Consider the following 13,980-nt stretch of genomic DNA (forward strand, 5'->3'; position numbering starts at 1 on the left):
CAGGTACACTATTTCTGTTTCGTTTATTTTATTTTTTGAAAGTATCATTGTTGAAGGCAATAGGCAATTTTCAATAATACCATTTCAGTAAGAATATTTTATCGAAGTCATGACTTGTGAACACACTAATTTTTCAAACAATAGAAACAATAAGAAATCTATTGTATTAGCTACTTAATACCTACTCTGTTTTATTCTCATCTTTGGAATTTTGTTTTTCCTTGATTCTGCTACCTTTTTTATCTTTTCAGTGGGTATGCGGCAGAAAATATCATTAAAGTTCTCCAAGGACAACGTATTGGAACACTCTTCCATAAAGATGCACATAAGTGGGCACCAGTTAAAGAGGTGGATGCACGGGAAATGGCAGTTGCAGCTCGGGACTGTTCCAGACGACTTCAGGTTTCGTTTTTATCTTCACATTCAGCGAAATGTGTGATAAATCATGGATATTACTAGATTTAGTGTACCGTTCCCAGTTCAGCATTATAATCTAATGATCTTACTTTACAGGCCTTACCTTCAGAGGAGAGGAAACAAATTATGTTAAATATAGCTGATGCCTTGGAAGCAAATGAAAAGGAAATCAGGACTGAAAATGAAGCTGATGTTGCTGCTGCACAAGAAGCAGGATATGAGAAATCCTTGGTTGCTAGGCTGGTCTTAAAACCTGGGAAGGCAAGACAATTCAACTAAAGAAAAAATTATTTAAATACTGTATAATTATTTGAATCTTAGCAAACTACAATTCCTGATGATAAATATGTTAACTAACAGATTACAAGCCTTGCAAACAACATGCGAACTATTGCAAACATGGACGATCCAATTGGTCGAGTGTTAAAACGAACCGAGGTAATGACAACTCTATTCTGGAAATGTACATTACTGGCTATTGTGAATGTGATTATTCTTCCAAGGTCACTCTGAGTAGAACCAGTTGCCTTCGACTTATTGTAATTGTTAGAGTTTCCGGTTTTATTTGCAGTTGTGTAAGGCAGATATCCAAATCATGTGAACGTGATTTTTGCTTGGTCATAAAGGACACTGCTTTGATTTTTAGACCAAGTTTTTCATGGATACCATTGATTGTTCAAAATTTTAATGATAGTTAATTATTTATGGTCTGTCTGAGTTCTTAAAACTTCTGTTTGCCTTTTAGCTTGCAGATGGGCTAATTTTAGAGAAGACATCATCTCCTATAGGAGTTCTCTTAATTGTTTTTGAATCTCGCCCTGATGCACTTGTACAGGTGAATTGAACATTTTTTTTTTCAATTTTTCTCCCAACTTTCTCGTAGAACCTACTTAATCGTTGTCGCTTTCAATTGGTCATGGCTGTTATTATGTGTCATTCCTGTTTAGTGGGCTGTTAAAACGATTACATAAGTGGCAACCAGGACTTTCTTTATCATCTGAACTTGTTTAGATTTAAGCAGTTTCTAGATTTTATGTTATTTTATGCATATTCTAAGCTGCTGGCCTCACCCGAGCAGATAGCTTCTTTGGCAATCCGGAGTGGTAACGGGCTTCTCTTGAAAGGAGGCAAGGAGGCTAAGCGATCAAATGCAATTTTACACAAAGTTTGGTTTCAAATTTAAATGATTATTGCAAATTATTTTAGTTTAAACTTTCTATTTTGTTTGACAGTTCTCTTTTCTTTTCTTTTCCTTTTTTTACCCCGTAATTTAACATCTTTGACACTGCAGGTAATTACTGAGGCCATACCTGATACTGTTGGCGGAAAACTTATTGGACTCGTTACAACAAGAGCAGAGATCCCAGAGCTACTTAAGGCAAGTACACAATAGAGATTAATTTCTGAGTTTCCTTATACACTTGCTTACTGTATTTTAAAAAAAAAAAAGAAAAAGAAAAAAGAAGGCGGCTTACTGTAAAGATTGGCAATATTATCTAAAATTGGAATTGGCAACTTGCACTCTGTTTATCTTTCAGCTGGATGATGTAATTGATCTGGTGATTCCTAGAGGCAGCAACCAACTTGTTTCTCAGATAAAGAGTTCCACTAAAATTCCTGTTCTAGGTCATGCTGGTAAGGACTTTCTACTTGATATGCAAGCAAATTCCTGATTCTGGTAGGCGTAAAGAATTCAAGAGATTATCATAATAAACCCTCGTCATTGCCAACCAGATGGAATTTGTCATGTCTATATTGATAAATCTGCTAACTTGGAGATGGCAAGGCGGATTGTTCTGGATGCAAAAATAGATTATCCAGCAGGCTGTAATGCCATGGTAATTTGTGTATTGGAGGATGATGCAAACTTGATTTGCCACCTATTTTTCTTTCTCATTTGTCACTGTTTGATTTGAACTTTTAGGAAACACTTCTTGTTCACAAGGACTTAGCAGATAAAAATTGGCTCAATGATATTATTGTTGACTTGCGAACAGAAGGTAGGACCTCAAGCGAATATTTCATTTTATTAGACTGCTAAATTATATGACTGACTATTTTTTCTGTAAATTTAAAGGGTGGTTTCTTCAAGTCCATTTAATTGCAATCATTCCAACTGCCAAGTGTATTTTGTGATTCATAATTGTCTCTGGAATGGCTAAATGATGTAAAATTTATGCAGGTGTTACATTATATGGAGGACCCAAGGCAAGCTCTCTGTTAAATATTCCACAGGCACGATCGTTTCATCATGAGTACAGTTCGTTGGCCTGCACTATTGAAATTGTGGATGATGTGTATGCAGCTATTGACCATATAAATCTTTATGGAAGGCATGTTACCCCTTATTTCTTGATAAGAAACATGTTGAATCATAATTTATTTCTGTGTATTTTCCCTCTGTTCCACTTCAAATTAGATCTGTGGTAATTCAGTGAGCTTACATGAAAATTTTGTTGCAATTTCTCCGTTGTGGCAGTGCGCATACTGATTCCATCGTCGCGGAAGATCATGAAGTGGCTGATGCTTTTCTACACCAAGTTGACAGGTAATATTTGGAACATCTGTATTTTGCTTTTCCTTTCAAGTTATCTACTTTGCTGTATGCCATTATTATGTGTAGTTTCGTAATAAGTATCTTGCAAATAATTTTTGCTATATATTGGCAGTGCTGCTGTTTTTCACAATGCTAGTACAAGATTCAGTGATGGGGCGCGATTTGGATTAGGCGCAGAGGTTCATATTGTTTCTATTCTTTGAATAATCTCTGACACTAAGTTTGCTGATTTGAACAATGCATAATTCTTTCATGTATCGATAGGTTGGAATAAGTACAAGCAGGATTCATGCTCGGGGCCCTGTAGGAGTTGATGGCTTGTTAACAACCAGATGGTATGAATTGATGATCAATATAATACTTATGGAGTAAAAAAGATTATAGTTTCTTTACAACTAGCAATTGCATTCACTCAGTTACCCTCTTATTTAGTTAGTATGATCAATTTCAAGGACATGAACTAAAACTTAGGGAAGGTGCAGAAAATTGGGAAGTAGATTTATCAGCTATGAATATATAACAAACATACCTGATAGGCTTATACAAGATCATAACTGATACTGGAACTATTAATTTGGTTGTGCAGGATTCTAAAAGGGAGTGGACAAATAGTTGATGGTGACAAAGCAGTTAGTTACACTCATAGAGACCTTACTGCTACTTGATTTGTAGTTGTAGCTACAAATTCACATCATTCTCAAGAAGGGATAGGATGCTTGGAGGCGATTGGGTTGTCCTTTAGAGTGTGGCAGAAATTGTATAATTCAATAGAGGGAGGGAGGGCGGGATATCTGTGTTATGTATTGTTGCTTATCCGTTCATTGTGTTATGTTGTATACGCATTGTTAGGAAATTTATGTTCTTTGTTTAGGATTCTTTTTATTCTTATTATTTTCAAGTGACATGATAATAGCTCTGTTTGTTAATGCAAATAAAAAAGATGATTTTATTGCTCTTGAAGGTTTGGTTTGTAATAGGATAGAAAAGAGGGGGAAAGAGCGAAGTGGATTAAATCAAAACTTTTATTTTTATTTTTTGCTATCCACGGTATTTTCCAACCTGACAAAATAAGAACTAATCCGTGAACTAATCCGTCACGGATCTGAACATCTTTTCATAAGTATAAATAGTTGGCATTGTTTGATGTTTGATCTATATCGTCGACTCCATTTGGTAGGATAAAGTTTTGTTGTTTTTGTTTAAATAATAGCATAAAGCTTCTATTAAATCACTCTTCTACCTTAGCCCATGACAACAATAAAGACGTTTCACGACCCACAAATTCAGCCCAACAGAATACACAAATTAAATGATAATTTAGTCTTTATCTTATTTTATAGTTATCTTTATCTTTATCTATATCTTATCTTTATCTACTTTTATCTTTCATAGGCCAATACTCTATATATACTTAATTTTACCTTCATAGTTTACAATTTATTCAATCAACAATCAATAAAATTTCTTCATCTTTTTCTTTCACAGTTCTTTTATTTTCCTATTCTTTCACAATTTTATTATGGTATCAGAGCTCCTCTTGAGCTCTGTTGACATCCATGGATCAAGGAGAAAGGGCACACCAGCAACTTCATCCGGAGTCTCTTTTGGACCTTTCGTCAGCCCAACACTTTTCTTTCATGGCACTTCCTTTCAATGAAGAAGCTCGTCCTTCAAATCAACTTGAGCTTCTCTACAGAGCAACAATTTGGGAACGATTGATTTGGTCAGAATGAGAGAGGGATTATATGTCTTTGAACCCAATTTCGGTAAAAATTCATCCACTACACACTCCATAAATTTCATCCATTCTCCACCCATTACACCTTCCAATATATGGCATTTTCGTTTAGGACACCTTTCTGGGCAAAGACTTAATCATTTACATAAACAATTTCCTTTTATCTCTATGCATCATGATGAGGCTTGTGATATTTGTCATCTTTCTAAACAAAAGAAACTTTTATTTTCTCAAAGTTTTAACAAAGCCAATGCAAGTTTTGATTTATTACACTTTGATATTTGGGGTCCGTTTCGACAAAATTCTATTCATAATCATAAATATTTTTTTACTATTGTTGATGATTTTAGCCGCTTTACATGGGTTACTTTATTAAAATCAAAAGGAGAAGTACAGAATCAAATAAAAAATTTTATTACTTTAATTGAAACACAATTCAACTCCAAAGTCAAAACTATTCGTTCCGATAATGGACCATAATTTATTTTACCTGATTTTTATGCTTCAAAGGGCATTATTCATCAATGTAGTTGTGTTGAAACTCCTCAACAAAATGGAAGGATAGAACGCAAGCATCAACATATTTTGAATATAGCTCGTGCTCTTATGTTTTAATCTAATTTACCATCATCTTTTTGGTCTTATGCTGTTAGACATGCTGTTTATTTACTTAATAGAGTTCCATCATCCGCAATTAATTTTAAAACACTATTTGAGATTTTATTCAATCATCCACCAAATTATCATGACATTAAAGTTTTTGGATGCTTATGTTTTGTTTCTACCCAAATGGCAAATAGATCAAAATTTGATCCAAGAGCCAAAAATGCTGTATTTATTGGCTTTCAATCTGGTTTTAAAGGGTATATTGTTTATGTTTTAGAAGATAAAAGAATTGAGATTTCTAGAAATGTGATTTTTTATGAAAAGATCTTGCCCTTAGTCACAAAAAATGTCCAATTCCAGACACCCAGCCCAATATTGCTAAACACACCTTCTCAAAAACAAGATTCAGTTAGTCTTCCAGTTGAACCCTCACCTATACCTATTGACCCAACTCCACCTAGTTCTTTATTTTCTCCAACAACCTCTCCTTCTTCCTCACTATCGTTTCCTAACCAAGTTGAACCCATGACCACCGAATCACTTTCAACACTAGACACCAGTCCACCATCACCTTCTCATCTGTCAAGCCTGCCACTATCAGATTAGTTTTGGCATTGGCCTCTATGAAGCATTGGCCTATACATCAGTTGGATGTCAATAACGCTTTCTTACATGGGGATCTTTCTGAGGATGTTTATATGACTCTGCCACCCGGATTTATATCTCCTCAACCGAATCAATGCTGTAAGCTACTAAAGTCACTGTATGGTTTACGACAATCTAGTCGTATGTGGTATGACAAACTTTCTCATCTTTTGCTATCTCGTGGATATCAGCAGACCTCATCTGATTATAGTTTATTTGTCAAATTCATTGGTGATCAAATTTCTATCCTTTTAGTCTATGTTGACGACATTGTTCTCACTGGTAATTCCATTTCTAAACTTGCTGCCATTAAGTCTATTTTACACCAACACTTCCGAATTAAAGACTTGGGCCCATTAAAATATTTTTTGGGTATTGAAGTTGCTCAATCAGAGAAGAGAATTTGCTTATCTCAGAGAAAATATTGTCTTGATCTTTTGGATGATTCTGGTTTATTAGGTGCTAAACCTGCCTCTATTCCAATGGATAGTACCACAAGACTATATCAAGACAAAAGTCCATTGCTATCCGACCCTTTTGTATATCGTCGTTTGGTTGGCCGTCTCATCTATCTCACCACTACTCGACCGGACATCATGTATGCCACTCAACAATTAAGTCAATTCATGGCATCTCCTACTGAATCTCATCTTCAAGCTGCCAAGCATGTGTTACGATATCTGAAAACTAGTCCCGGCAAAGGACTTTTCTTTCCAAGGGAATCAGAAATTCAGCTTCTCGGCTTCAGTGACTCTGATTGGGCCGGATGTCCTGACACTCGGCGATCTTTAACAGGTTATTGTTTCTTCTTAGGCAGTTCTTTAGTCTCTTGGAAGACTAAGAAACAAACCACCGTTGCCTGCTCTTCCACGGAAGAAGAATATCGTGCACTTGCCAACACAACTTGTGAACTTCAATGGATACTAAATGTGTTACAATTTTTATGCATCTCTCCTATCCGCCCACCAGTTTTATATTGTGATAATCAGAGTGCTCTTCATATTGCTGCTAACCCGATTTTTCATGAACGAACCAAACATTTAGAGGTTGATTGTCACTTGGTTCGACAAAAAGCTCAAGCTGGAGTGATGAAACTTCTCCCAATTCCCTCTTCTGGGCAACTAGCTGACATTTTCACCAAGCCTTTGTCTCCTCAACCATTCCATCTTAATCTGAATAAGCTTAGTGTTCTTGACATCTTTCATCCTCTAGCTTGCGGGGGCGTATTAAACCACTCTTCTACCTTAGCCCATGACAACAATAAAGACGTCTCACAGCCCACAAATTCAGCCCAACAGAATACACAAATTAAATGATAATTTAGTCTTTATCTTATCTTATAGTTATCTTTATCTACTTTTATCTTTCATAGGCCAATACTCTATATATACTTAATTTTACCTTCATAGTTTACAATTTATTCAATCAACAATCAATAAAATTTTTTCATCTTTTTCTTTCACAATTCTTTTATTTTCCTATTCTTTCACAATTTTATTAGCTTCATTTGCTTTGCCGTCAAAGCATGTCAAGCAAGGGAAATTATTCATTCATATTGATCTTGTATAGATATTTGAGATGATCTTATTTTCCACCAGATGAGATATTGAGATATAACTCGAATCACCAAGAATAAAGAATGTAGGTATGTGCATAAGATACTTGACGATCAAGTCAATATAAGTGAATTTTGATATTACTTTTTTATAAAAAATACACACTATTTTTTGTTCTTAGAACCCTTTTTAATTTTTATAAGTGGGTTGAGAATAAATTCGATGATTATTCAGTTTAGTTGGCCGTCAATGAGAATTAAGTTATAATAAAATAATTTGATCGTTAAATTCATATTGACTTATAACATTATATAAAGCCGTTTGTAATCCAAATTTAATTATCAGTAATAGTTTTCAACTGAATTATAACGAACAGATCATATATAATATAATTATTATGTCATGTCCCCTAATATTTAGATTAATCCAAGAAAGGTTCCTTTAAAAAAAATGCTTCTCACACGAGAGAGAGAGAGTGAGAGAGATATCATAGGATTTGGAATAAAGAAGAGTTTCAACAATTAGAACTTGATTCCTTCTCGGTTTTCGTCGACAATCTACCGGAGGATATATCAAAACGGGAGCTCTTCAACATGTTCAAATAGACAGGTCAAATCATCGATATATATCTGTCACGAAAGACTAAAAATGGCCGAATCTACCTTTTTGCTTTCATACGGTATACAACGAAAGGAGGAGCTTTGAAGGCTGTTACGGATATGAACAGGTGGGTTCTACGAGGTAGAAGACTATTTGTAGGAGAAGTGAAATATAGAAGGGAAGATGTAATGCAATTTAGGAATGGTAGGAACAAGAACGGTAAGGAGGTTACTGAAACTGCAAGACAAGGAGCAGGAAGAAGTGATCCAACGAATACAAACGTAAGGGCAGTTGAAGTAAGAGAGGCATTGAATCCGAGTGATTCACTCATCAAGGATCCACAATACAACATAAGGTAAAAAAAAATAGAAGTTCCGATATCGGACGAGAATGTTGTCTGGTTGCAAAGAAGTATCGTGGGAGGTACAAAGAAGACGATCAAGTTCAACGCCCTCTAGGAAAAGATTCACAGGGAATGGACGGGAGTAACACAAGTAAGGGAGCTGGGAGCTTATAAAGCTATGATAACCTTTGACACTATGCTGAGCGCTGAAGAAGCGTACACATTTTGAATGAATGATTTATTAAGGCTGTTCCCTATGGTATGGAGATGGGATGAGACGGAGAAAAGTGAATCTAGAAGAGTTTGGTTGGAATGCTATGGAGTTTCATTGCGTGCATGGTCACGAGACTCCTTTCGCATGATAGGGGAGCAATGGGGAGAGGTGGTTCAGATTGATAACTTAATGGAGTCGTGTAGATCCTTCAGCGTTGGTCGAGTTCTGATTGATACGTGTGTCTTTGATATGATTAACGACAGGATTCACATTACAATAGGTACAAGCGGATTTGACGTCCTCGTAAGAGAAGTGAGAGGAGAGGTATATCGGGAGGAGTGCTTTTAGGAGAGCTACCGGGAATTAGGGGACAGACAAGCATTACATGCTGAAGAGACGGAACATGAGGAAAATGGCGAAGGAATGAAGTATGGTGGCGGAAGGCTAGTTGGTGACCGGGATCTAGCGGTTGAGCTCATGTCGGCAAGGTTCAGGAATGATGAATTTGAAAAGGGTAGTTTTGTAAAATCACTTGTAAATTTGAATGAATGGAATAATTAGAATTTGAATTCACATTATGGTGTGGCTAATTATCTGGCATCTAATGGAACGGAGGATTCTCAGGGATCATTAGACATTAATGAGGAGATTGACTTGGATAAAATGGTAACAGTTGAATACGGGGAGCATTGTGGAAATAAAATTGATGAGGCTACAAGTAAGAATATTGGGCTGGGAGTAACAAAGCCCAATAAGGAGGGTAAGGAGCCCCTGTCTAGAGAGCTTGATTTGGGCCTTGAGAGGGGTGGTCCTAAGTGGATCTCAAACCGGGTTGAGTTAGAGCTTGAGTCCATGACCCGGCAAGGGAAGCAAGTCTGGGCTGCGGGCGGTCCAATAGTTGCGATCTCGAGACACATCAGGGCAGGGGATGTAACGTGGGCTGCTGCGGTAGGAAGCGTGCATCTTCGCGAGGTAGCGGTAGCTGGAGCTCCTCGACCGCAGGGACGGCACCATTTTAGAGAAGCTCTGGGCGATGAGCCTGACCGGGTGGATGGCACAAAGGACGGCGAGATGATCATATCCATGGATAATGGCGGGCAGTTCCTCACGACTGAGGAGGTCACACGGGAGACGATGGTTGAGGGCTCTGTTGGAAGGAAGACGATGAGGGCAGGCGTTATGACTCGAGGGAACGGGCTTAGCCATAGGAGAAGTGGAACGGTCATCAACAAGGTGGCTGAGGGAAGGGTTCAAAATGCGGATATGGAGGTTGAAGAAGATACAGTGGTTCCTGGTTACAGAGCGGGGGCTGAAGCTGAAACACACCGCAATGCTCAGACCAACGACATTTGCAGGTTCGGGTATGATGCAGAAGGCAAGATATGAATGGATTGATGGAAGGTGGGACAGGGGCCTACGACACGGGCCAAGAGAAGGAGTATGAGAGTCGTACAGACGCAGGTTCAGAGGCTGAGGCTAGCTTGGAGAGTGAAAATGAGCCTCACAGGGAGGAACTAAGGCGGAGCTGGGAAGAAGAGATGGCAGAGAACAAAGAAGCTTGGAAATTAGCTGTAGAGTCCGGTGCTCAGTGCAGTGATGAGGAGGATATTATGGCAATCATGCAGGAGCAAAATGAGGCAATGGCTTTAAAGCGGCGACAGGTAAAGAAAAAAGAAAAAATACGAAGAAGTCGGCCAAAAGCTCGCAACCAGGTGTGTGCTATTAATGTTAAATAATTATAAGCTCCTGGAATATTAGAGGTTTAGGTGGTGCTGGAAAATTCAGTATGTTAAAGAATCTCAAAAATAAGTATAGATTAGAAATGTTAGGGTTGATAGAGACGAAAAAGGAGTTGGTGACTAAGTTTGATGTTATGCGTATTTGGGGTAGAGATGGAGCTAGTTGGGAGTTTGTAAGTTCAGTTGGGGCTTCAGGAGGCTTATGGCTAATATGGAATGAATCAATATTCAAATTGACAAATTGTTATAAAGGAGATAGATGGCTGTGTGTAGAAGGGGTTGTGATGAAAGATAATTTTCACTGTGCTATTTGTCTGGTATATGGACCACGTGTGAGATCAGAGAAGATAGTAGTGTGGAAAGAGTTGAGCTATATTGCAGGGTTGTGTCAGGTGCCGTTCTATTTTTTGGGTGATTTCAATGAAATTATGCATTTGGAAGAAAGGAAAGAATCGACTACCCTATCAGCGTCTGCGGAGGACTTTAGAGCTTGGGTAAATGATATGGAGCTGGTTGGCTTGCCGCTGAATGATCGGAGGTATACATGGTTTAGGGGGAGCTCGTGCAGTCGAATAGACAAGAGCCTTATTACCTTGGGGTGGTTAGAGATGTATCTGGGGACACGACTAAGGGGAGGTCCAAGAGGATTATCAGATCACTGCACGTTGATTATGGAAGAGAACAGAACGTTTGATGGCCCAAGACCTTTTCGGAGCCTGGACTCGTGGTTCACGCATGAAGGCTTTCTAAGGATAGTGAAGGACGAGTGGAGGGAGTTAGGAGATATACAATTCCTAGACAAGATGAAAGCGCTGTCAGTTCCAGTTCGGAGATGGCACAAGCAGCACTTTGGGAATATATCTGAGAGGAAAAGGAAGTTTTAAGAAGAGATCAAGAAGGTGGATGATATGGTGAGTAGTGGTTTGCATGATGGTACAATGGAGTCAAGAGGAAGGGCGTTAGTGAGATGTTGTGAGAAGTGGTATGTGAGACAGGATGTCCACTGAAAACAAATGTCGAGGGCTCGGTATGCTAAAGAGATGGATAGAAATACTAAATATTTTCACAATATTGCTTCGGCAAGAAGAAGGAATAACAGAATAGAGTCATTGGTGATTAATGGGAGACTAATAAGGAATCAAGCAAGAATAAAGGTGGCAATTCGAGACTATTATAAACGCCTGTACCACCAAGAAGCCTCCCCAACGGTGAGTTTTAGAGATGGTCTAGTAAACAGTCTGGAGAGGGAGGAAGCTGAAGCCTTAGAGGTGATGTCATCAGCAGAGGAAGTGAAAGAGGCGGTATGAGACTGTGAATCTTTGAAAGCGCCAGGGAAGGATGGGTACAACATGAATTTTATTAAAAATTGTTGGGGGGAGATTGGATCAGGATTCACTAAAGCGGTGATGAGTTTCTTTGAGCATGCAAGACTACCAGCAGACTCCAATGTCACATGGGTAGCGTTGGCACCAAAATTCGTTGGGGCGAAGGAGATAAAATACCTTAGACCAATCAGCATGGTTGGTTGTGTTTATAAGGCTATTTCCAAATTGCTGACGCGAAGAATGAGGAGTGTCATGCCAGACCTAGTTGGAGAATCCCAGAGTGCCTTTGTAAAAGGAAGGAAGATACATGATGGAGCATTAATTGCATGCGAAACTGTGCATTGGCTAAATCTAAAAAGAAAGGCATCAGCGATTATCAAATTGGACTTCCACAAAGCCTATGATAGAGTTAAATGGTGCTTTGTTGATACTGTCTTAGAGAAGATGGGCTTCGGTAGTACATGGAGGGCATGGGTTAAGGAGCGTATAAGGTCGGCATCCATCTCTATTCTGGTTAATGGGTCTCCTTCGAAAGCCTTCAGAATGGAAAGGGGACTCGTCAAGGCGACCCGTTATCGCCGTTCTTGTTTGTCTTGGTCGTGGACGTGCTCAATAGAATGATCGGCGAGGCAGTGAGAAACGGTCGAATATCCCCACTGTTGGTAGGAAGGGATGATATTGAGTTATCGCATTTATAATTTGCGGATGACACAATATTATTCTGTCCGCCAGAGGAGGAGACAGTGACAAATTATAAGAGACTTCTGAGGTGCTTCGAGATTATGTCGGGGCTTAGCATTAACTTTGAGAAGTCTAGCTTGATACCAGTGAATTGTAGCTAGGAGTGGACTAGTAGGATGTGTCACTTGCTTGGATGCTAGGAGGCAGCTCTACCGGTGAGGTATCTTGGTATTAGCCTAGGAGCAAATCCGAGACTAGTAAAAACTTGGAAGCCGGTAATAGATAAGGTGGAAGAGAAGCTCAGCTTATGGAAAGCGAAGGTCCTAAGTAAGGCTGGAAAACTGGTACTCATCAAGTCTGTCATAAACAGCCTACCAGTTTATTACCTGAGCCTGTATAAGATACCAAATGCGGTTACACGAAGAATCATTTCTCTGCAGCGGAGGTTCTTCTGGGGGAAGGAAGACGGACGACCTGGCATGGCTCTTGTGAAGTGGGAGATGATCCAAGCACCAAAGAAGTTAGGAGGGCTGGGAGTGGGTGACGTAGTGGTACGTAATACTGCTTTATTGTTTAAATGGTGGTAGCGCTTCTCAAAGGAGAACTGTCCGTTGTGGAAGAAGATTGTGTGTTCATGCAATAGACTGAACCCAAATCAGTTGCTATCTACTCAGACTTTACCGGTGAGAGGGGGTCCATGGAGAGACATATGCCAACTACAAATAAAGGAGCAACAAGTAAGGCGGAAAATGATTGATGGCCTTGCTATTGAGGTAGGGGATGGCAGGACCACTAGATTTTGGGAGGATACTTGATTTCACATGCTGAATCAGTTTGCTGATGATAATTAGCTTGTTGTTGGGCTGATTATGTGATGTTGCTTATCTGATATCCCTTAGCCAAGATAAATGTATTTTAGCTCTTTATTGTGCTCTCTTTAAGATCAAAGAAAAATAGGAACAAAGAGGAAAGCACAAATTCAGGGGGAGCTAATCTTGAAAAAGAAAGAGGGAGCAACACTAAAGCAAGAAACATCAAAGGAAAGTTTTCTAACCTTACTAAAAATTTAAATTCCTTTGATCATTGCTTGATTATGTTTGTCATCAAGGGGGAGATTGTTGAGTTAAGAAATTAATTAATAGAATTGATGATGACAAACATTTAATTAGTGGGCTAATCACCCAATTAGTTTTGATTATTCTTGATAAGTGATGCAGGCTAAAAACAAGTGTTACAGCAGCCCAACATCAAACAAAAGATTTATGCTAATGGGCTGAATGGTAAGTGAAAATAAAGACAAACCCAAGTCATTCATCTCAAGCAAAATTTCTTCAAAGAAGCAAGGCAAGGCACCAACGGGTTGTTTAATAGAAAACCAATCCAAGCCCGTATCCATCCCACAAAGCTTCTCTTGTAAGATTGAAGTCCTCTCTCTTTCAAAGTGCAACGTTTATCTCTCTTTTGTCCTAGTCAAATCACAGCTTCAGAAAAGTAAGAAAGAGAAAGAGAGAAAGAGCTTCTTCACCAAGATAGTCACCAAAGAAGCAAGAAAGAGAAAC

General features: G+C 38.6%; 2 protein-coding genes across 2 annotated transcripts in view; both read left to right on the forward strand.

Annotated features, from left to right (window-relative positions):
* Nucleotides 1-3,931, forward strand: part of LOC107631303 (delta-1-pyrroline-5-carboxylate synthase) — a 5,789-nt gene extending 1,858 nt beyond the window's left edge. The window contains 16 exon segments of the mRNA XM_016334706.2: nt 1-21; nt 108-242; nt 245-402; nt 514-678; nt 778-855; nt 1,163-1,252; nt 1,496-1,582; nt 1,709-1,795; nt 1,956-2,052; nt 2,152-2,255; nt 2,342-2,417; nt 2,600-2,750; nt 2,897-2,965; nt 3,087-3,153; nt 3,239-3,309; nt 3,561-3,931. The exon segment at nt 1-21 is cut by the window's left edge and continues 250 nt beyond it. Coding sequence (XP_016190192.1) covers nt 1-21; nt 108-242; nt 245-402; nt 514-678; nt 778-855; nt 1,163-1,252; nt 1,496-1,582; nt 1,709-1,795; nt 1,956-2,052; nt 2,152-2,255; nt 2,342-2,417; nt 2,600-2,750; nt 2,897-2,965; nt 3,087-3,153; nt 3,239-3,309; nt 3,561-3,639 — 1,535 coding nt within the window. The 3' untranslated portion in view covers nt 3,640-3,931.
* On the forward strand, nt 10,499-11,299 carry LOC107633774. The gene has a single exon (XM_016337374.1). The coding sequence runs from the start codon at nt 10,499-10,501 to the stop codon at nt 11,297-11,299; it is 801 nt and encodes a 266-aa protein (XP_016192860.1).

This window comes from Arachis ipaensis, chromosome B03 (assembly GCF_000816755.2).
Source record: "Arachis ipaensis cultivar K30076 chromosome B03, Araip1.1, whole genome shotgun sequence".
Classification (NCBI taxonomy): Eukaryota; Viridiplantae; Streptophyta; class Magnoliopsida; order Fabales; family Fabaceae; genus Arachis; species Arachis ipaensis.